Source organism: Dryobates pubescens, chromosome 13 (assembly GCF_014839835.1).
Source record: "Dryobates pubescens isolate bDryPub1 chromosome 13, bDryPub1.pri, whole genome shotgun sequence".
Classification (NCBI taxonomy): Eukaryota; Metazoa; Chordata; class Aves; order Piciformes; family Picidae; genus Dryobates; species Dryobates pubescens.
The window spans coordinates 9,329,106-9,353,760 of NC_071624.1; the positions used below are offsets into that span (position 1 = coordinate 9,329,106).

General features: G+C 46.3%; 1 protein-coding gene across 1 annotated transcript in view; it reads left to right on the plus strand.

Moving 5' to 3' along the window:
- The first annotated feature begins 21,600 nt into the window (after positions 1-21,600).
- Positions 21,601-24,655, plus strand: part of P3H2 (prolyl 3-hydroxylase 2) — a 72,495-nt gene continuing 69,440 nt past the window's right edge. The window contains exon 1 of the mRNA XM_054166861.1: positions 21,601-22,454. Within this exon, the coding sequence (XP_054022836.1) occupies positions 21,996-22,454 (459 nt within the window). The 5' untranslated portion in view covers positions 21,601-21,995. The remainder of the gene's footprint in view (positions 22,455-24,655) is intronic.

Consider the following 24,655-nt stretch of genomic DNA (forward strand, 5'->3'; position numbering starts at 1 on the left):
TCTTTCCCTTCTTTCCCTTCTTTCCCTTCTTTCCCTTCTTTCCCTTCTTTCCCTTCTTTCCCTTCTTTCCCTTCTTTCCCTTCTTTCCCTTCTTTCCCTTCTTTCCCTTCTTTCCCTTCTTTCCCTTCTTTCCCTTCTTTCCCTTCTTTCCCTTCTTTCCCTTCTTTCCCTTCTTTCCCTTCTTTCCCTTCTTTCCCTTCTTTCCCTTCTTTCCCTTCTTTCCCTTCTTTCCCTTCTTTCCCTTCTTTCCCTTCTTTCCCTTCTTTCCCTTCTTTCCCTTCTTTCCCTTCTTTCCCTTCTTTCCCTTCTTTCCCTTCTTTCCCTTCTTTCCCTTCTTTCCCTTCTTTCCCTTCTTTCCCTTCTTTCCCTTCTTTCCCTTCTTTCCCTTCTTTCCCTTCTTTCCCTTCTTTCCCTTCTTTCCCTTCTTTCCCTTCTTTCCCTTCTTTCCCTTTCTTCTTAAAAAATTTTTCTCTCTCTCTCTCTTTTTTTTTTTTTTTTCCTCCCAGAAGTCAAACATAGGTCTTCCATCAGTTCATTTGTCTGATGCAAAAACCAACACATGAGATTTCAGGCCCCTGGACCAAGCCATGCGCCTTTTTTGGCACAGCTGGGCTGCTGTTAATGTGACTTCACCTGCAGATTTGCAAGCTGTCCATACTGAGTAAGCTTGGCAAGAAGCACATAAATAGCATTAATCCACTTGTACTTTCACACAAGGTAAAGTCAAGCAGTACAGTGCAGAGCAGAGTGTGCCTTGATTCCTTCAAAACTAGAAGGGGGCAATGTGGAAGATACCACACAACAGGTAAGTGGCTGCTGTACAGAGTTGTGAAAGCCAGCAGAGTAAAGAGGGGAAACACCAGGGATGTGGAGCATCTTGCCAGCCCTGGGACAGCTTCGTGCCGCTGGTAGGGCGCCTTTCTTGTCATTGCCAGGGAGCTAGCAAGGTGCCGAGGGCGAAGCAGCTGGCACGGCTGAGCCAGGCGGCAGAGGGCTGTGCTGAGAGGAGAGGCCGGTAGATGGCGCTACGACCTTGGCACCGCCTCCCCACGGCGCTGATGCCGCGGGGTCGGATCGTAGTGAGGAAAGTGGAAGCTATTGCCCAGGTTACCAGGGTCACAGTCCCAAATCCTGCCGTGCGGAGTCCTGTGCCCTCAGCTACAAAAACCCTAGAGCCCCAAAAGTATGCCCCACCGTATGGCGAACAACCCTGGGTGTGCTGCTTGCAACCGGGTTTTGCTCAGCTGGTTCCTCGGTGTTTGTTATCCAGCCTTCAGCCGAGTGACCATATGGAGGACGGAGAGGAATTTGCCTTCGAGCCAAAGGTTCCTACCCTTGTCCCTTCTGCCCTTGAATGTAGGAGCTTTCCTGCCTTGCAGGGAATGAAGGGCAGGGGAGTGAATTAGAAGGGAGCCATTGTCCCCTTCTAATCCCCTTGAGCCCACACTTGTCAATAAAAGGCATGACTTTGTTCTCCAATCCTGTTTTCCGCCTTCTCAGTACAGCCTCGAAGCTTTGTCCCCCAAATGCTGACTGATCTTTTTGAGAGGCTGCCAGCTATAATTTCAGAAGTCAAAACAGGAGAGCTCAACCTCTTTGTCTCACCTCTGCCCTCGCTCCTCTTTGGGTTTTGTTTGCCTTGTACAGCATCTAGCTCTGTTATGCAAGAATTACACAGTCTTAATCCTATCCTCCAATCACATTAATTTTCCTTTTTATGTTTCCCTATTAAAGTGAGACACTTCTCAGGTAGCAAAGGGTCATCTTACTTCTGCAAGATGGGATGAACCCAGTGTACAGGCACCACTGCATTTCTGTGGGAGTGGGTGAGATAGCAGAGAACAGGGGGATGCAAGGGGCAGCAGCCTGTCTTCTGGGCATGTTACCACCCTGGCAGGATGGGGCAGTGCTGGGTGGGACAAGTGCACAGGAGAGAAAAGGGAAGGACTTCTTACCATGGGCTGGTTTTTCTTGATCTTGTATTTTAGAGACTTAAGTTCTCCCAGGACGGGAGCCTGGGCAAGCACCCCCACACCTAGGAGCGGGGAGATCTCCTTTGTGCTCATATCTTGCCTGTGCCACCCTGGCTTTTTTGTGTCCCCTCAGGTTTGCCTGAACTCAGCGTAATCCTCACATTCTACTCTGCTCTGGCAGAATTTTTCAGCAATCCTCACTTGTACTCTGGTCCCAGGGGAGTTGCTGGGAGGAGGGAAGGAGGGCTGGGAGACAAGGAGCAGGAGTTAGGGAAGAAGACAACCAGGGAGACCATAACTTGTGGTTCAAGGCCACACCCTTCACAACCAGTGAATCTCATCTCATCCCAAATTTCTTATGCAATACAGCCCCTGTGCTTCCTCACTACCCTCCATGTCCTCTAGCAGCTCTCCAAACATTTCCTATATACCCCTATACTCTAAGACTCCTATACTTTCTCTGACAATCCTATACTCTCCTCCTTGACCTATCTTCCATGCCAAGGAGAGAAGGGAAACCACCATCACTGCTCCAGTTTACAGGATGCTGTGTTCTCCTTCTCTTCTCTGCACCCATCCTAGCCAAGAGGCTGAGGACAATGTGGCTGGGAAGCATTCAAAACCCCTGGACAGCTATAGGAATCTTAACTTTGAATAATACCCTCCTGTGAACCCTGAGCCAAGGGCTATTCCTTGCACATGCAGCATGCTGAAGAACCTGGCCTTAGTTTCAAGCACACTGGATGCCAAATTCTGATTTCCTTATGGCACTTTTCCAATCAAGTGGAGTACACCAGGACTGAGACTGAGACACACAACCTCACTAATGTTTCACATAGCTGTGCTTATTCTTGCAACATGATGGTCTTGTTAGTAGTTGGAAGGCTTCAGAAATGTGCAGAACAGATGCAGGTAATTTGGAGTTTCCAGTCTTGGGAATATTTTGTGCCTGTTGAAGGAGTGGGAAAGCTACCACCATTTCCATGAGGTACCAAGATGCCTCTGAGCTATTTGGCAGAATAAATTTGACTGTCTTAATGAGTAAAGGAGGGCTTAGGTTTTCCACTGGAGAAAATAATCAGCACCTGTGAGCTCTTAAAGTGGTTGTGTTGTCACTTAGAATCTTTCATGAAAACAAAAACCTCCATAAACCTGAAGGCAGAAAAAAGAGAAGAAAGGAGATTCCACCCCCCACCCCCCCCACCCCCCCACCCCCCCGCCAAATCTTTGGGCATTCAGAGCACCATGAATCACCTTAGAGCACTGCCCAGTTTGGAAATCACAATGTTTTTTAACTTCAGTCTGTTATAGGAATGTGCAACCAGGGTCACACAAACTAGTGTTTTTGTTCAGAACAAAGAGTTTATCTGGCAGATGAGCCAACCATGCTTATCCCAGTCCTATGGCACAACAAGGTTCATGTCTGAGTCTGCAGACTCACACAGCTGTGTATGCAGCAGAGCTGTATTCTAGGTGATCTCTGAGATGCGAACTTCCAGGAGCTCCACACTGCCCATGGGGTGCTGCTTTCCCACATTATGGATGTTTCCATGCCCCCAGCTTACGTGTTGAGCTCACAGAGGTTGTGTCTCCTCATCAACTACCTAGGGAAGGCTGTCACCTCAGAGTTAATGGTGAGATGCCAACCTTTGCTGCACCTTTCATTCTTCTAGCCTGTTATACCATGCTTTCCCTTCCTTCAGTAAGGAAGCTACTTTTTTCCCCTCTGAAAATGGGTTAAGAAGAGGGAAGAAGAGCCTTCCATGCAAGAGCCAAACCTCTTGTGCAGCATGAAGCCAAGTTGCTGCCTACTGTTACACTGATAGGTAACAATGGTGTCACCTGTGTGATGGGGGAGATATTCCCAGGAGAGCTTAGAAGTCTTGGACTAGAGACAGAAATATCTTAGTACAGGAAGTTTGTTCAGTCCTGAGACATGAGAGGCTCTTTAAAGAAGTCATGAAAGAAATAGCCCTTTGAGCTTGTTGCTCATGGAACACATTGTCTGCCAATGCAGAAATAGATGATGGAAATGTGCCCTTCAATTATAAAATCCTTATAACTGCCCCCAGCCAGGGGTGTGTCTTCCCTGTACTATATTTTCCTTTTTATTATTTAATCATTTTGATATTCCTTGTTTGTGTTTCTTCACTTCATAGCCACAGAAAGTAACTTCAGCTGCAGCTATCCTGCAGCCAAACTGATGTACTCCACGTAGGAGGCAGCATCCTGTGGCCGACCTTATGGTGACTCACAGCAGCCTATAGATAGGAATGCTATAAAAATGGATTTGTGAGAAGTATAAATACAAACACCATGAGATCACATATTCCAAACTATAACTGAATGCAGACTTTTGGAAGAAAATTGACTCAAAAGAAAGAAAGAATGAAAGGGGGGAAAAAAAAGAGTTCTGTCAAGCATGAGACACTTCATGGTTTTTTTCCACAATCCCAAATGTACCATGCATGAAACAGGCTTCTTTTGGAAAGTGATGCCATGAACCCCCAATGCCTGGGTTGTTAATTAGATTACTTGTAATCCATCCCGGATGGGGAAAGGGAAGGGCTGTCTCGAGGACATCCATGGGAGCATCCAAGACCAGCAGGAAGGAGTCAAGTTCTTGCTCTGCAAAACGAGCCTGATGATTTCAGTCCTGTGCCATGCAGCAGCTCTCTTTAGCCAGGGAATAGGAACCAACCTGGCTACTTGAAGACAGTCCCAGCACTAGTGCTGGTGAGTGGATCATGAGATGGGCTCTCCTAAGCCTGGGTAGCAAAGATGCATACTGTGCAGGAAACTGCTGAACCTCTTTCAGGACTCAAGTGCTATCAGTGGATTTAAGATTCGTACACACACCTACACACCAGTTTATTTTTTGCTTTCTTTTCTTTGTGCTTCTAGGCAAGCTGGAGCAATAACAATCCAAACAGGACTCCTAGCAGCTTATTACCTGTGCTCTGGAGCCATCATCAGTCTTCAGATTTCATTGGAGAACCATCCTGAACCATCTTGACAGATGCACCTGCTTGCAATCAGAACAGCCAGCTCCTGTTGTGCAAATGTTTTGGTGACAGTTAACCTGGCTGTAAAAGGTACCATAACAGTGACGATTATAGCATCACCACAGGGATCTCAGAAGTCTTTATGTCCCATCTCACACTTGTCTATTAGCATCTGGTGATGCTGTGCAGAAGCCTGGAGTGGGCAATCAAAAAGAATGATGTGTTTAATTACAAACCCACCATGGTCATTTAACTAGGCATAATGATGCTATCTGACCTGGGGATTTGCTGTTTCAAATGAGTGAGAACAACCAGAAATTGTTTTACATTTGGGGGGGAAAATGGCATGTCCAGTCCTACAACCCCTCTAAATCCATGCTGAGGCCTTGGTCCAGCACAATCTTTTGTGCCTGTCCTTTTGTGCACGGTAGCTGGGCACAAGGCCACTCTTGCAAAGCCCCTGCCAGGAGCAGTGGCTCTGGCTCAGCATGCTGCACACCAGCCTCAGCTACACTGCGTTCCCCCCCCCCCCCCCCCCCCCCCCCCCCCCCTCTGGCAGTTACTTTTTCATTATTCACTGCAGCAGGAACTGGATGCTGTGACAACAAAGATTGTGCCACAATCCTGCAGAGTCCCTCCCAGGCCAGTAAATAGTTGTTTATATTAAAAATAATCCATCCGGGCTTCTGTTCAGCATCAGAGGAAGAGAACACAGAGGCTGTACAGGGCCTCCACGGCCACCTCTTACTCATGCTGCTTTTAATGAGGTTTAATGAGGTTTAGCCACGCTCGTCAAGGCTCTGTCTCAGCAAGGAGCAGCAGTGTGGGAACATCTGGCTTGGGAGGGATGCCAGAGCTTAGCCATGGTGCTGGACCCCATCCCTCAGTGCGACTGGCCTGATGACCACTGTAGCATTGACTCTCTAGGCACCATAGGCACGGTGCACAGACTGTGTCTCCACCTGCACTTCTGGACAGCACCTCTGAGCAGAAGACATTCCTCTGCAACTCTGTCAAAGACTCTGAGCTAAGGGTTTCCACTTGGTCTGTCTGCCTCAGGCATTTCCTTGTTTTTTTGAAAGTTTCAGCTATAATTGTCCTATTCTTTGGCTAGAGAATAGACATAGAGATTTGGGACACTTAGGCAGTTTTAAATGCTCTGGAACACTTAGGCAGTTTTAAGTGCTCTTGTCTCTGGTTTGTTGAGAAAACAAAGGGTTGCCCAAACTGGAGGTTTGTCCCACTTTGGGTGGATGTTTTGTGCTTTCCCCAAATTGGCCAAGTTACAGCTGTTCCAAAACCTTCTGGTAGGACTTGCTCAGGATGATGGTACTTGTGGGTGCTCACTGATGTGAATAAAAATTGTGTTCTAGATATATTAAATATGCCCTACCCTGAAAAAAATCAGCATGTCCATGCCTCAAAAGGCACACCAAAAATTGTTACTGTATTCCAGTTTCATTTTGCATGGAGTAATTTTATACAGCTAAGATGGAGCTGATAGTATCTCCCTGTTGAGCAAAGAAATCAGTGAATGGCAGAGAGGCATTGAGGGATAGCTAAAAGATCAGAGAAAAGCTTAAAGTGAAGTTGTGTCCTCAGAGCAATATTTAAATGCTAGCACTGAATATGATGTGAAGCTACATGCTGAAGAATGAGGAGAATACAAAACATGAAACTATTGATTCTGTGATCTCATATGATATGTACTACTCTGTGGTCTGAGCAAGCCACAATGCTGAGGAGGAAGGAGGCAGAAAGAGTAAATAATGATCAACATGCCCTGGAGGCCTCCTGTAGTGCATTTATCTCATGGGCAGAAAGCAAAATAAAGCAGCCTTATCTCTGATACCTCCTGAAGTCAGTGTTTGGCAGTACAACTGACACATTCTCAGAACATTTTTTTGTTGTTTTATAATTTAGTAAACACACACAGTGAATTTTTTCTTTGCTTATGCTTCCCAAAAAAACATTTGTTTGCTTTTCTAGACATGTATAAACCCCAGTATTCTTCCTTTCACCCTAAAAATCCAGTCTAGGTGTGTGTCTGCAATGTAGGGTCTCTGCTCTGTTCCTTCTTGTGCCCACCCTGACTAGGTGTCACCCACAAAGAAGCCACCTTTGGGCAAAATCAAACTTCCCTTCATAATAAATTACTCCCAGGTGTTTTGATTACTGTGGGATGGAGAAAAATTATCCTTCATTTTGCTTAGCCTATTTAGAAACAGAGAACTTCCTTGCATGGTGTGAGAAATCCATTTATTTGTGGTTTGCCTTCCGAATCCCCAGATCTTTGACCTCCCTTGGGATCTCTGAAGTCCTATGCTGCTTTCAGAAAACTGACTTGATATATTTTGAGCTTTTTGGAATACTAGATGAATGTCAAAACACCTAATCTATAATTTATTGTGGAGTTCATTTCTCTCCCTGCAACCCTGAGGTGGCAAGGGAGGGAAGGCAGCTGGGTTCTGGGACCCTTCTCCATGACTTGGGACTGGGTGGAGTGAAGTGAAGTGGGAGGTCTCCCTTAGTTGGTTTATCATCATGAAACCATGACTCTGGATTACAAACCTTCTGGCCAGCTTCTCCAAAGCCCGGCTAAGTTTCGAGTAAGCTCACATAAAGCTCCAAAGGAACCTGAGCATCAGCAGTGATCATGCAAACCCCTATGCTTTTTGACACAAAAATAGGCAGCACCACACCTATTGGCTTCCAATTAGAAGCAGTATTTAGCACATACACAGCACCTGTGGCATTCAAAGTGCTGCTCAAACACTAACAGAGTCCTTTGAAGGCAGCTCCAGAGACATAAGAGGCTTGTGCAGAGACCTAACCTGGTCTGTGTTTTCTGCAGCTGAAATGCACCCAGCAGACTTCTTCCCAGCTCGTGCTTGACTGCCTAAGCAACAGCTGCACAGAGAGCAGCAGTCTTCAGGTAGCAGCCACTAACTTAGCCCCATCTGAGCAACTTTCTTTGTCCTTAGAGAGTCTGGAAAACATTTGTTTCCTTTTCCTATAGAAACTTGCTTGTGTAAGACTTGACATCTGATGGCTATAAGTTGGGGTTCATCCTAAAGTATTCTTAAAAGGATGTTGTTCTCTATCTTTCAAGGTCCCTAGCCTGTGCATTTAAATAACACCTTAAGGCCAGTCCCTTTGCAAGCCAAAATACCTGCTCTCACCAGCTGGCAGTTATCCTGTGAAACAGACTGCAGACACAAGGAAATGGATGCCAGTCAACATGGTAAGTAAATCAGATGAGTGCTGGTTGGTTTTTGGTGCTTGGATTTTTTATTTATTTATTTATTTATTTATTTATTTATTTATTTATTTTTAGGTATCATAAGGTTAATTTTGATGTACTTTTCCCTGTGTCTATCTGCTTTCTGGTTTTATCCTGTGAGACTCTGAGAGAGAGGACTGTTGGGTTTTTTTTTTGTTATTATTCTGCATTTATGCAGCACTTTGCACCAGTGAATGCTAATGCTAAATACTGCTGTGACATGTAGATAGTCTAAAAATTCCTGTGTATATAATAAGTTATGTTGCTTCCTGGTCTCATGATGAGGTGCCCAAAAAACCTTTGCAGCCAATGCCTGGACTAGCTCCATAGCTGGAGTAAAGCAACATAGCTGCCTGGTTTTTTGTCCTGTGATAGCAGGATTGCTATATTTAACCTGACAGCCACTGAAGTATTACATGTGGCTAGAGAGTTTTGTCAGACTTTTCTCATTTACACCTGTCACTGTGAGAGATCATTTGGTACCAGGCAGTGCTGGTTATCTCTTACCAGCTGTCAGCTCTTCAGGGAGAAGTGGTTGCCTGGAGGACCTGATTTCATTTCTCTGCTTTCAACTGTCCTGGAAATCATCAGAAACCTCTTTGAAATAAATAGGCAGCCCTGATATATGATACAAATCTGGCTTATGTTTAGAGGATGGACACCTTATCTTTCCTCTCCTAGCAGTTTAGACAAAAGAAAGGGGAGCGGGGAGAAAAAGTGAAGACACATATAAGACAGCTAGGATGGTTGGAGGCATGGGGTTAGAAGAGGGCACTATGTATTTATGGGTGCCTGTACAGGCACTCCCCTTTTGAAATGGGGAGAGGCAGCATCTTGGTTCCCAAATGCAAGGATTTATTGTCTCACTGTCAGATTGCTGAATGTCACTGAGGTGTCTTAATTGCTAGTTTTGCTGTGCTAAGTGCAGTAGAAATCTCCATGGCCAAACCACTGAAGGGAGATGAAATGCTCTTGGCACCAGTAGCTGATTTCCTTTGGTCTTGGGGCAAACTCCACCAACTTCTGCACTGACCCTGCTCTGTGCTTAGAGCAGAATGAAGTCAGCCTTGATATAGCTTTTAGACTGGACACATGCAAACCTCAAGTAGAGCTATCTTGAGCACAGAAGCTCACTCTATTCACACAGAAATGTTTGTGTGTGTGCAAAACTGGGAGTGTAGCACAGGGAAAAATGAATTGCTATGATGTTTTGTGACCAAAAAGAGGAGACACAGTTAAAGAAAAAAGGTCCCATTTTCTCCTGATGAAGCCTCACTAGGGCAATTCCAGCAAAATCAAATGATGTTTAGCCTAGAAAGTGAGATGTTGGCATAAGCATAAAATGAAGCATCCAAATGCTTGCAGATGACTTATGAGAATTCCTAACAACTTTGCTGCCATTTCCTCCAGCTGCCTGAGCTCCTTCCACACCATCCTCCCACCTGAGAGCAGGAATTAACCTCCTTTTTCCTAAAAGCTAAATTTGGAGAAGACATCTGACTGAGCAAGCCTTCTTTGCAGATGCCCATGAGGTTCAAGGCACCCTGGAAAACCAAACTTCAGTTGATAGTGTTTGCCCTCCTGGAAGCACAAAGCATGTGTGTAATGGATACAACATCAACTGGGGAAAATCTAGTATCATCAGATGTGTGATTTGCTATCTCCCTCACTGTAATGTGGACAATGTTTCCTGACTCAGGCTCTCTACTTGCTTGTTCATCTCTTCCTGTCAATCTGATGCTCAGTTTGTTCTGAAGTGAAGTATGCTTTTACATAGGTGTTTCTTCAGTCTTCATCTGCACCTTCTGTTTTTAGGTCAGTGGACCTCTGAGGGTTCTGCAAAGACATGATTAATGCCCTGCAGAGAACTGCCACAATTTCTGAGGGAGGAAGAGAGTCACAGATGTTTGATGTTCTTCTCAACCTGACTATCATGAGCTTGAAAAATCAGTGCAGCCTCTCATTTCAGCTAGGGGATGGGCCTTTGCTAGATTTGACTGCCTCCTCATTTCTGGGGAGCAATGCTCAAAGCAAGCTTCTTTACTCCCATGTAACCACTGGCTGGAGATGTGCCATACTGAGGAGAGGAGCCAAAGGTGGTGGCAGTTATTAAGCAGCTGGGCAGTTGCTAGTGGTTTACCAAGACCACAGGCCTGGGAAGATGCTCTTGCTTGCTGGTAGCTGGCAACAGCCCTGATGTTAATGGCAGCCCTCAGCACTGTCATTTCAGCTGGACTTCACTTTATTTCCTCCTCAGGCTCTGTCTCCAGTTTCTCTGCTGTCTATGAGCCATCCCACCTTGCCTATGGACTGACTCTTGCAGGATGCCACTCTTTGGGGAGAGAGGAGTTTGGCACAGCCTTTCCATGTGCCACTGACGTGCAGGACCCTGCACAGCAAGCCATTCTCATGGAGAGTCAGAGAAAACCCCCTGAAGTCCTACCTGGCAGTCAAGCTCTGGTCAATGCAGTATGAGCTGTTCTGGCCAGATGGTTAGTGCAGAGGGAGAAAAGTTTCCCAGGGATGATTCACGAATTCCTTGTGATGAATGTGCTGAGGTTTGCCTGAGATGAGATCATCCTTCTCAAAGCTGCAGAAGAGGGTTAGCTGTGGAATTTGTCTCCATCCCATGCGTGTACGACGAGGCAACAGCTCCAGTGCAGAGCCCAGTACTGGCACACATCCCTCTCCAAGGGCTGAGCAAACACAGGAAACTCTGCCAGACCCTCCTTCACCATCTCTCCCTACTGGATTAATATCTGCAAATTTGTCTGGAGGCAGAATATCAGCAGTTCCTTGGAATTTGGTCAGCGCTAACAACCAGCAATGTGGCAATGTGCTTGCAGGCAGACACAGAAACAGGGGAAAAAAAAACCCCAATAACCAACAAAACAACAAAAAAACCCAAGGAAACACTGCAGGCAGTGCTAACATCAGACTGGCTTTTATTTTAGCTTTCGAGGTGGTTTTCCAGACTTAATTGTGTTCAGTAGTTTAAAAAGCACATTCATTTCTTCATTACCGCAGCATATTGGACGCCCTTGTTCTGAAGTTGTTTTGATTCCTAGGTATTTGAGCGTTTAACAAGGGGGTTGTGTTTGTTTAAGGAATTATTGCCCACCCAATGGAAAGATAATGGGAGGCTGCAGCCTAGCCAAGTGTTTTTTCTGCTTCAGTAAAACAACGAGCAATTTACACAAGGCAATAAAACGGTACCCTGCGTCCCCAGTGAAGAAACGCAAAGCAATGCTAGAAACGGTGTCTAGCTCAGGAAATAAATCCCCTCTTACTGAATGCACTCCATAACATTAACTAGGTACAAAACTCCCCATACACTCTCCTTTTCCCAAAGGTTTGGAAAATTAGCACAAGATATGCTTGAAAACCCTGTAAAGTATCGGTGTAATTTGTCCCAAGGTACACTTCTGTCTACAAAACACCGGACTGACTACTGACCCTATGTCCAAAGGGGCACAGGTTTGATTACGTACTTCATCATCCCTCTTTTCCTTTGAGCTCTGTCACTTTTAGAGGCTTGCCTGGTTGCATGAAATGCCAAAGAACCCCATCTGATGTAAGGATTTCCTTCTTTACCTACTCTGCTGCAGGGCTCAGGCATTTCACAATATTTTCTCCGCTGGCATTCAGAACATTTTGGAGGCTGTGCTGTCCTTCTGCCCTCTGAATGGCTCTTCTGCCACATCAGTCCAAGGGCTGAGAACACCCTTGAGCCCTCAACTGGTCTCTTGTTGCCTTTTCTGCTTCTGCAGTAGCAGAGGATTTTGGACCATACCTATGTCTCACTGAACACTTGCACACCGTGGAGACTGATGCCAGCAGGGAGGCTAGAGCACTATTCCCTCAGAAGTGTGCTGTCATGTGTCTTGCCTCAACTGGACTTCTGAGCTTCAGGAGTCTGCCTGGAGCTCCAACCAAAAGATCTCCCAGACATGAGGATGCTCTGCTCCTTCAGGGACTGCCACAGAGAACAGATTTCAAGTTCTGTCTTGACTAAAGTGGTAGCAAGAGGTCTGAGCCCAAAATTGGGTCCAAATGCTCTCTTGTTTAGTCTTTGCAGAAAGGAGTTTCTGCTGACTTCCAATGGGAAAGGCCACAATGAAGCCAGAACTTTGTTTTGCCTGCATGCAGCAATTTGCAACGTAAGTGTTGCTGTTGGTAGTGCATCAGAGACACAATTGATGAATGAAGGCTCAATTTTGTCTCTGCAGATGCCAACTGAACTGAAGCCCTGAATCACAGCATGGCAAAAACCATGGTAGAATATCACAGCAACAGTGCCCTTGATTACATCTGTGAGCAGTGGGAAACACACTTTCCAGGGATATTCATGAAGCCCCTTTGAAAACTCACCAACCCCAGCATTTCCAAGCACAGGCTGTTTCAAAAGGTTATAGTAATTCATAATAACACTAACCCTTTTGGTACAAGGCACCCCCAGAGCAGCATTCAGCTGCAGCCAAGGAACTGTAAAGATGTTTTTTAGGACTGCATCTCTACCCAACCAGCTGCTAATCTCTTGGGCATGCCCTACACTTTGCTTGGAAATGCTCTTCTGACCTTTGCTTTGAGGCACCCGCCAGCCTCTTCAGCAGCTGCTGCTCAAAGTGACCCTTCTGGCTTTTTAGCAAGGAAGGCTGTTTAAAGAAGTAACTACACAGTCTGGTCAGTTGCAAAGCCAGGTTCACAGCAATCTTTCCTGACAAATGATAAAGTCAGAATCTTCTCAAACAGAAACAAACCCTGTCACAAAGGTTAAAGCTTTTGTGTATTTCTTTTGCCATTAAAATTCAGCTTCTGCTGAGAAATCTGCACCCTCCTGCCATAAAGGATCCAACCTATTCAAGCCCCCCACTTGTCAGTGTGATGGATTAGCACAGCAAAAGGTTTCTGAAGCTTTTAGCTCTCCTTCTCTGGGCATATACTTCAAAAAGCACCCTTGGCCTGGCAAACTGAGCAAATTTCACTCCCAGTCCTGAAAGCTTGGCCAGGGGGATGCTTGTGAGAGCGGATCACTGTTCTCTGGAAAAATTACAGGAGTCAAAGAAGTAACCACACTCTAATTTCTAACAGCTGAGATCTTCGATGCAAGGAGCAGATACAAAAGCAGCACTGTCTGTGGCTTACTTATTTTTCACTAGAAGCCGTATTACAGAAACAAGAAAATTAAGGAAAGCATTCCTTGCTACTGCATTCAGACATCTTCTCCCCTTGGCTACCCTCCTAAATCTTTTTTTGGACAAGTCCCAAAGGTAATGCAATCTGGGAGTGTACACTGGGGTCTATTTTTAGGAATTAGAATAAGGCTGAGACCTGCTTCCTCCCTGCCACATCCATCCTCAGCCAAAAAAGGCCCCAAAGAAACTGCTGAAGCTGTAGTGAACAACCGGTGCCAGGGACACCCTCTCTACTCGAGTAGAAAGTGTTCTCAAGTGAGGTCTCGGGAAATATAGTCAGGAGATCTGGTTCTGTCCCAAGTGATTCCAGGTCACTCACTTGCCTGCTTGGATGTGCTGGAGATCTGCTCTCTGTGAGGCCTTCTCCTGCTTGGAGAAACAGAGACTAATCACAGCAAACAGCAGCTTTCACAGAACACTTACACCACAGGGATCACAGAGGCAATTTTCCTTCTCATTCTTCAGCAGTGTTTCTCTTCTACAATTTCTCTAATTATAGGGAGCACTTCAATGAGACAAGATATTTTCTGCTCTCTATTATCACCATTGTGATTTGCTGCTCTTGCCATATGTTCCCCAGCTGATGTTAGTCACCCTCTGCAGTACCACCACCGGCTGGCATGCAGCTGACGCTTGGCATCCTTTAGAAGTGGAGGAGATGATGTCACAGGGGAGCTCAAGGCACATACTGATCTCACAGGTTTCGGTTTTGACTTGAACAAACTGGAATCACTCAGTATCCTTATACCACTGCTCCACCATATCCCATGGGTTTGATATCCACTTTTTCCTGTAATTTATACCACTGTAAAACCAGAACAAATATGCTGCTTCAGGGGAATTCATCCAGCTTTGCTTCTGAACATTTGGTCTCAGGTCTTTGAATAGACTAGAACAGAATAAACCAGGTTGGTTTATTAAAGACTAATAAAGACTAATAAAGACTAGAAGTTAGCCATGGGGGAAGAGAAGGAAAGAGAAAAGGGAACATGTCATTTCTTGAGATGGCAGAATTGTTCCCAATTGGAATGTTTTCCACTGGCTTGCAGCAGCTCTGCAAATACTGGTGTCCTTCAGCTAACCATTCCAGTCTGGTGTTTCTACGTACCCCCTTCCAGTCCCTGCCCAGCTGTTCTTCCAGCAGGAAGGGCCCTGCATAGCACCTATGCTGCTTCCATCTTTCCTTAGTTACAGGGACAAAGGATGGGGTGAGAAGATGAATGATGGTGTAATCTCCTGCACACCTCAGTTTCCTGATTCCCTTTAGCTGGGCTTCTCATCTGGGGCTGATCAAGGAAGTTTCTCATGGGCTGGAGGCCAGCAGGTACCACTGCTGCTGTTTTTATCAAGCTGGTACCAAGCAATGCACAGTAGCTGCTGTAGACCCACCCCCAGGTGAATCCTGGTTTACTACATTGCATGTTCACACCCCAGCTTTGATATCAGTGTCATTTGCCCCAGGGCCACACATTTGGCTTCAGTGCTCTGCCTCCAGAACTACATCTGTGAGAAAACACCAGGAGTCCCAGAGTTCTGATTATTACAAGAAATGTTAAGAATCAAAGTTCTGTTTGCTTTCCCAGGGGTGATTTCCCTTAAAACAGGAGTTTGCTGAGATGTCTCTCGTTGGTTATTTCTTTCCCACATCTGGATGAGAAGCACTGTGCCAGCAACCTGTCTGCCTAGCAGCTACAGTGAGGTGAGTTTTTATGTATATAGCATTAGCAGACTATTTTAGGATTCTCTAGGATGAAAACTGCTGCCATATAAACCTAACACCTTGCAGTAGAAATGATTCTGCCAAAAGCACTTTGGAGTATATTAACTTCAACCACCTCTGGGCTTCTCTCCATATGTTCATGATCTGCTCCAACATCACTCTCATTAAGATTTTTGACTTGTAACCAAGGCAGGTCTTTGAGGAGATCAGGGAGCAGGTAGAGAGCTATACTAACTTATACTTAACCATCCCCGGTGTTGCAGATGACCAGCCTGTGGATGCTGATTTACGGCTTTTGGTTGGATTTAGTCAGAACTGCATTAATGTACAACATGGACCACAAAAAGGGAGCCACAGGAAAGCTGACACTTGTGAAAGAGGTGAGCTCAATGTCTTTTATAGTCTCTCAGCCCCAGGCCTTTTCACTGAATTGTAAAAATGAAAAAATTGGAGAAGACTGGCAACATGAAAGCCCCCTCCTCTGCCAAGCCACAGTGGTCCTGCCTGGGATGGCAGCGCTTTCAGTTATCACTGCTGGGCTCAGCTGTGCCTCTTCTAGGGAGCTTCTCTCTGTAGCATGTGTCCTACCATTGACAAATGAATTTTTAGTTTCCTCAACGGACTTTCTCAGCATCTTGGTCTTCTCCTGCAGCTGTCTCTCCTCTGATGTCATGGGTGGGACATTAGGTTTCCCCCAGCTCTCCTTTCTCTCGTGTTGGGTTGCCCTCCTAGTGGGCCTCTTCCCACTGCCTGACATTTCCCTCTTTCTTACCACAATAGGTGGGGCCTGGCTCACATGGAAAGCTCTGTGGGGAAAGGAAATACTTACTCTTGGAGAACTAGTCTCTCACTGCTGGGCAACGTGGGGTAAAGTCTTGTTTGAAAGTTATGTTTTGGGCTGGTATGCAGCATCTACCTGATCTGGCTCAGCACAGCCCTGTGGCTTTCATATAATCTTATTTTAAAAGCTTTCTAAGTGCTGAAAGGTTATTTTGAGACTGATAAAGGGAATGAGAAAAGTAATAAATGCATTAAGGTGGCCAGATTCTGAGTTAATGCGCAGGAAAAATATGCACGAGGTCATGCAGAGGAAAATGTGGCCACACTGGATTTTAATGGGAGTTCATTTGACCTTTCCACTCACAGATATGAATTGCTTCAGGCAGCTTTTGAGGGGTCCTTGAGTATTTTCACTAGTGTCCCGTTTCGATGCCCACACCTCTGTTTCACAAACTAATTTTTCCATGTCACTCAATAGCAACCATGTTTCAGCATGAACAATCCTGTTGCAGGCAATAGAGCTGTCAGCATGAGAAAACCTGGGAAGCAAATGTACTAGATGTTTACCCCAAAGGTTTTCATGGTCATGGTTTTCATTGGAAGCTCTTCCCTGGAGAGGTGGTGAGTCCACAAACATCCATGCCAGCTGCATGGGAGCCTGGGCAACTCCATCTGCACATTCTCCTCTCCACCACCAACTTGATTTTGGGCAGAAGAGTAGGTCTGCAACGTGTGGCATGTCTCCACCGTCCCCTTTGTTTCTCATCCCTTTGCACAGGGTGACAAAGGGTTGGAGAGAAGCATCACCTGTGGCTCTCACCACCACAGAGATGAATTTCATGTCCTTCAAACATTCCTCAGACCGGCCACTTCAACTAGCCTATTCCATTCCCATCCCTTCACCGTGTGTGGGACCTTCTAGAGCTGTAGCCAGACTCTGGCTGTGCATGCACACGCTCTGCACTTGACCCATCGTTTTGGCGGTGTCACCGACTTCGGCCCAATGACAGCAGTCATGAATTGGACCCTGTTCACCCTCTGAAACTGAAACCGCCACAGTTTACAGCTGAAGTTCAGACTGTTACACAATGGAACCATTCACATGTCTCATTAACTCTGGACTATGCATTGAAAATAACTGGGTCATATGATTAAATTTGCTGTTTATATCATTTACAGGTACCTTCCTGTTCATAGCAGCAGCTCTCTCTAAATACTTTGTGTGTGTGTGTGTGTGTGCTGTCAGTGTAGGAAAAGTGCTATGTAAAGCACAATGTAATAATTCCTTAGTGTTGTTAATTGTTGTCATCTTAAATAATATAGCCCATAAAGCTATTTTAAATCCAAGCTCAAAGATACAGAGATGTGGCCAACCCCTCCAAGACACCACTGTGCCTGTGGTTGTGTATTTTGAACTGTCTAAACTGTATTTTTATTGAGTTTTAATTTATAATGACAGCAAAGTAGAGTCCAAGTTTCCAAGCAAGTGAACTGTATAGGCGCTTGGAATTTAGTAAGGTTATACTGTTGCCTACACATGGGAAGACATAAGGATCTTCTGCTTATGCAATTTGTATGATTGTATTTCTCTGCTGAGTGCTAACAGCAAACCTTGTGCTGTACTCATCTGTGTTGTTGAATTAAGGTTTTTATAACAGATCCAGCACATGCTTGCAAACTCAAGCATGTGTCCAGAGCCTTGAGAGGCACACTGTGGGGGGGATCACTGAAATGGCTTTGGGGAGTTAGCATTGGTTCGTGTTGCAGTAGAGAAGCAATGGAAAATTCTAGAGCACAAGCTCCTGTCTAGACCAGGCAGAGATACAGTAAGTCCCATGAAATGAAGTAGAGAGACAGGCCAAGCACAAAACCATGTCCAAACCACGCAGAGCTATGGTAAGTCCCGTGAAATGAAGCTGAGACAGGCCAACTGGGACAAAGAAACAAATAAGCTGTGGAGGCAGGCATTAATTATGGAATGTAGCAGAGAGAGATTGCGAACAAGCTTGGGTCAAAGCAACATTATTGCATGCTGCAAAAGAGGATATGAGATGACCTTGACACTGTGTGTGAGGAAAGATACATGTTTAAAGCAACATTGTACTCAGAGCTTTCCTGACAAACATCTGCAGATGAGCAAGCTGATTAAGGGAAGACACACAAAAAAGGAGGCTGTCATCAGCAAGATATCAGATGGACATGCTTTGGAGAAATGTCAGGATAGAGGCTTGCTAGGACAGAGGACATCCCACGTTCTTGTGAGTGTAGTTTATGGAAGAACAAAAAGCATTTGATTGCAGGGCAGATGTCTGGGAGAAAATGATAGTCAGCTGCTCCCAGGTCCTCAGCCTACCAAATATTGCTAGAAGGAAGTAAAAGTGAAAAGGTATAGGAAGAAAAATTGAAGACTTCCTGTTCACTGGTGCTGACTTCAAGTCATCAGCAGCCCATCCAGAACAATGAGTAAGAACAAATCTCAAATGTACAGTGAAGCAGCTGTGGGGAAGCAAATTTCTAAGTCAGAAGCAAGGACACAACAAGCACATCCTGGAGCAGATGTGCTGGCATCCACAGCATGCACCTTGTATTCTATTCATCCATATCCTGCTCTGTTGCAATGTCCTACATCTTGATATAACAGGAATAACAATTTACAGAGATAATTCCTTCTTGGTCACTCATCCTTTCACCTCATCCCAAACCTAGATGAGTTTTCTGTGACTCTGATGATAAGACTTTTCCTAGAAGGAGAGTCCCCAAATGTGGTGCATAATTATTGCAGTGCATCTGTTCATTTGGTATTAACTTCCTGACATCTCTCAACATTCACAACATTTTAAATGAAAAAGCTGTTGGGTAGATGGAGGTGTTCTACTGAATTCAGGTCTGCATTTGGGTCTAAATCATGAAGTACTTCAGTAATGTTTGCTGATATATTCAACAAACTTGTACTTTCGTACAAGGCAAGGACCAAAGTCCCCCAGTAAGGGTGTGTTGTACTTTCCATCTGATTCAAAGCTTTCTCTCTTTCACTAAGGCATGTGGCTGAAGAGGTGATTTGTGTTTGATTTGGGAATTCTGAAGTTTGTCCATGAATTAAATATGAAAGCAAGTCCACCAATGAAACAGAGAGAGCTTGAAACTTAGGTCTGCTTGTAAAGCACAAGTTGAAAAGGCATTTTGAAAGGCATTCTAAAATTTGCTCTTATCTCGTTGCCAAGTCATCAGTGGTTTGACCCATGCATCCAAAGCTTCAGCTGGAGAAGGTCTTTCAGAGCAACTGCACAGGGGCCAGGATCAACAACTGAACACGGGCTGAGTTGTATCATTTTTAGAATTATTCCTTTCATTAGAGGCTTGAGGGATATATCAGGCATCTTGAGGCCTGACTCAGAGTTGTAACATCCTAAACTAGTAATTGGTCTGCTGGGTGAAATCCTGTTTATATGTGCAAGGCTTCTAAACCCAGCTCTTTTCCAGCACTGAAGACAAGCCCTTGCCCACTATGCTGCTGGCTGTAGCAGCTGCATTCCTCAACTGCTATGGGTCAGATCTTCTGCAAGGGCAAGATCCCCAGCAGTGGACCAGTAAACTTATTTCCATGTGGTTGCTACCTTTTCATTTAGGCAGTAAGCAGGGATATAAAAATAAGGGTGGTTACCCAAGGTATCCTGGGTTGAGTGCCTTCTATGTGCCAACTATTTTTGAGGTCTTTCCCACAATTAGGTAGCAATGAAGCATTAAGGTGAGAAGAAGCATGAACTTTTGTGAACAAAGCAAGCATGACCCTAGGAAAGAGGACTGCAGGGTGGGGATAGCAGCAGTCTGGTCATAGACTTGGTGGGTGCCCACAGAGAAAACACAGGAAACACAGCAGAATTGGACTGCGGGGTGCCAGTACTAAGAAGCTTCTCTTTACTGATTCAAAAAGGACTTTTAGAAACATCAAGATCAGAAAATGCAGCAGTCTGGGAAAAAAAATAATGTTTTGTCTGACTTCATTCTCTCTCTAGTCATTTATGTATTTTCTGCATGCCTTCCTGTGCAGGGCCTCAGTGTTATCACTGCACATGCAGAGATGTCACTGACTTGGAAACAATATGGAATTACATACAGCACCAAAGAGATCATCTGAAGTACATCCTTCAGAAAGCACACCCAAAGAGTCAGCTGCTTTTTCTTTGCTGACTGTCACTGTAAGCTCGTGAAGTTGCCAGTGACATCTCTGTGCTGCTTGAGGCTGAAGTAGCTCTCACAATAATGCTTCCTCTCCCCAGGAGCGCTGATAATCCTTCCCTTGCAAAAGGCTTTGCCTGGACATGAGAATACATACTGCACAGGCAAATGGTTACAGCATGTATCTCTCCCACTGGAGAGCTCCTTTGGAGTGTTTGTTTCTTGTGTTGGGAGTACCAGCTGTGACATGCCAGAGGATGTGACACCCAGAAGTTTAAAACATTTTATGCCAGTTTGTGAGAGAGCAACATGGAAGGTTGTTATGAAATCCTTGCCAGATGGGAAAGCTCTTCACCAAGAACTCCAGCAAATCCATCCTTATGTGAAACTGTTGTAAACCAGATCCATAATCTGATCATTTGCCCAAAGAAAGGGTGTTGAACCTTGTTTCTGATCCTGGACACAGCAGCGTAACCAAGGCACAATTTGATCGTGACTGTGAAGAATATAATGAAATCTAGACCAAATAGGTTTCTAGCATCTCCCATTTGAATCTGTTTTGGTCTGTGAAAGGATAGCCAACACCTATAGAGATAGCCCTGATGTGTCTGACATTGCTAAGTCCAGAGTCCCTTGTGAGAAACCATACTGAGCACAATGCCATACACACAGACTTTGGAGTACTTGAGCCCGGAACAACTTACAGCATATTGTGTAATGGGATCCAGGATTTGCCTATTCCCTCTCACTCAGGAACAGCCAATTTCACCCCAATTAAAGGTATTAAAAAACTTCTTGCTAACAGGTGTTCAACACTGAGATTATTTAAAACCCCAACTAAGATTTTTTTTTGATGTGTCACTAGGCTGTACTGCCAAGCTACTTGTCACAAGAATGCCTTAAAATTCATGTTTAAAAAAAAAAGAGTAATATTTTTGGCAGGGAAGGGCTTTGCAGCATTGGAAGAGAGAAGCCTTGGAGGAAGCGAGACACACAGCTGGGAGCTGAAAAGTCTTCATCAGCCACTCACTGTGCAGAATTGGGGGACAAGAGGGGCTAGCAGTGGAGAGCCCAGCGAAAAACGTCCCCAAGCCACAGCCTCACAGAGGGACAAAAAGCAGCACTTTGGGAAGAGCAAGGCCGGGTGCGGGCATGCGGGGCAGCAAAGGAGGTGTGGGCACGGCAGGGTATAGAGGCAGCGAAGGTTGCTGCTGCCATTTAAACCACTCCGGGGCAATTTAAACTTCAGGCAGTCACTGACAAAGCCCTGTAGCCACGGGGGCAGCGGCAGAGCTGGGATGATCCAGCAGCGCCCGATCGGTGGCTGCGCTCACTCCGCGCCCCCAACTCGCTGCGGGGGGGTCGGGGCCGGGCCGGCGGCGCGGGCGTGGCCGGGCCAGCGGCGCGGGGCCCTTTAAGAGGTGCCGGCGGCACGGGAGGGAGGCACACGGCCCGGCGTGCAGGGAATCGCGCCGCGGCCCCGCTACCGCTTAGGGCACAGCTGCAGCCAAGACCCCTCACCCGGAGCCCGTTACACTGGTGCACGAAGCTCCGGGATCTGTCGCGTCGTGCTCCATCACACGGACCCCCGGATTCCACTGCACTGAGGTCCATTGTATGGTACTCGTCTTGCGCTGAACGGATCCCCGGACCCTATCCTACCGAGGTCCGCTGCACTGTGCCCGGTTCCTGTTGCACAGACCCTCGGACCCCACCGCGGCGGATATTCCACTGCGCGGACCTCCGGACCCTATCGCGCCGAGCCCCGCTACACGCTGCCTGGCCCCTTCGCTGCACCGGATCCCCCACTCCCCATTGTGCAGACCCCCAGGCCCCATCGCAGGGACCGCCGGTACAGCGGCAATGGCATCCGGGAGCCGGCCCTTGGGGGCCCTGCTGCGGCTGCTGCCGCTGGTACTGCTGCCGGCGGCATGCCGGGCGGGCGGTGTGTGCGGGGGGGACGGCGGGCCGCTGGAGCCCTTCGACGCTCTGTACGCCAGCGGCGTGGAGGCGTACTACGGCGGGGACTTCGCGGGCGCGGCGCGGTGCCTGGAGCGGGCGCTGCGCAGCCGGCGAGAGCTGCGGGCTGCCCGGTTGCAGTGCCGCCGGCGCTGCCGCGGGCAGGTGCGGTTGGCGGAGCCGGGCCCGGGCGCCGGCGGTGACCTGCCCTTCTTCGGCTCGGTACTGCGGCGGGCCGGCTGCGTGCGGAACTGCGAGGAACCACTCCTGGGAGCCGTCTCCCGCCACCGCACCGCCGAGGAGGTGCGCGCCGACTTCCAGCGCAGGGTGCCCTACAGCTACCTGCAGCGAGCATACATCCAGGTAGGTACCGCCCGGTCCCTGCTCCTACTCCTAAAGGTTATCGTCTCTAACATCCTCCCCAAACATCCCAGGTGTGGTTCTGCTCCTTCCGTCTATAGAGCCGCCCGGGTGCCGTCGCTCCCTTAATTTTTACAGGTGGATGCAGTCTGTGGCCATGGAGTGTCCCCGACACACAGCATCCTGGATGACAATTTGGAGTCTCTCCAGCTTGGTGTCACCTGTGCTTTTCCTGGTTTTGTTTTGTGGGTGGGATGTTTTTGTTTGTCTTTCAGTGTAGCATAGTGTAATTCAGAAAGTGATCTGCCTTCTGTTTGCAGAGAAAAGCCCCCAGAAGCTCTCCAGTAACACCCCATTGCCCTTTTCCAGAGGGTTTCCCTCTTGGACGAACTGAAGTAATGTGTTCTAGGAGCTGGTGGGCGTGCCTGAAGCCATGAAGTTCATCAATGCTACCAATGTGATGGTCTTCATCCTGTTGTGTGTCACAAAATACTTTGCATAGCATTGTAGTGGCAGCGTTTATCAGCCACTGACATCTTGAGTATTATCCCAGTAACTTCTGCCTTCTAGCTGTTACCTTCCCTGAGGAAAATGGTATTACTCTTTGAACTTCTTTGCCGAAAGGAAGAATATAATTAAGTCCCCCCCCACCAGAATAGTTAATGATGTTTTTCCTTTAGTTCAGATCTTGTGCTCTGTCAAGTTAGGTACCTCTAGTAAGTCTTTCTGTTCATGACTAGTAAGGACAGAAAGGGGAATTTTCTTTCATGCCAAACTGAATGTTTAAAACACTTCCTCCTGGATTTCTGCTTTATCTGAGAGCATTCATAATCTTTTAGTTGCTACAGGCAGTTCAGTAGGTGAAGACCTGCACAACAGAGCACAGGAAGGGTAATTCTGCTGAAATACGTTTCTAGGTGGAGAATCAAACATCTGCCCTAGGCAGTGCCAGTGCCCACGGTGCAGTGCCTACACAGCAGCAAATCAAGGAGGCAAATCATCAGCTGCTGTGTTGTAAAACCTTCTGGGAAATGGTAGCTATGTTACTTTTTCTGTGTTTCTTTTTCTGCCATTACTTTCATGTAATTTTTACAAGTTAGGGATTGGAGTTGAATTGGCTTAAACTCTAGTGTCCGTGTGCTGCATAGAAGACATGAAAGAAATCCTGAGAGGGAACTGAAACTGTCATTTGGTTTATACTTGATCCCAGTGAAGCTGGCAGAATTTTCCAGCCGTCCTTACCCTGAAAGATGCTCTATATAATTGTCACTATCTGTGGAAAGTGGCACTAAATTTGTCATGGTAAAAAAAAAAAATTATTTCTTCTTCTGAATTCAAAGCCTTGCCCAGAATCACAAAGGTTTGTTCATGTCAAGCTCATTGAAAAAAATTTTCCACTAAGTTAGTGAATGGGGTTTTTGTCTCCCACTTCCACAAAGTTGAGGCCCTGAAATGGAAGAACAACCTATATCTCAAAATTTTAATCTCTTCTAGGTCTGAAGTTTTTAGTTTCTTGATTTAAAATGTTCTCAGTTCTTATCAAAGCAAGATGTTGAAAGCAGTCTTCTTTCTTACATGCGACTCCTCTTAATTTGCCTTTGCAATGTCTGGAGATTTTTATATTCACACTAATACTTTGATTTTGCTGCTGTCTGATGGAGTAGAGGATTCTCTTCCTAGCTGCATGAATGTCCAGGTTTTGGACACTTTAGCCAAGGGAAAGTACTCTTCTAATAGAGCTGTTTGTGTTTAATATCTTTTTTTCCTCAACCCTTGCTGATGGTCTTGGGTTTTGTAAGCAACACTCTTACCAATTTTTTCCCACAGACCCATATGTAGTGGCTGCATCCTCACCTTGTGTTGCCTGTGTGTGAGCTCTGTTCCAGGACTGCTCTTTTGGTCTGGCTCAACAAGTCTGTACGTGGAAGAAAATGTCCCACATTGGATTTGCCCGCACTTGCACAAAACATGAGGCCTAATATCTTACGTACGCTCAGATGCGAACCATCCCTTGTGCCAAGGCTGAGTGCCAAGGCTTTGGCATGTACCCCGAGGGTTGGGATGTATTGGCACATGCGCCCTCCAGGGAGACCTTGGCTGCAGCATCCGCTTGGTGTTTTGTGTGAAAAGGGGAGCTGCAAAGTGGGGCTTGTGCAGAGCCCCCCTGCTTTGCTGTGGGTTTGTGGGCTGGCTGCAGGGCTCCA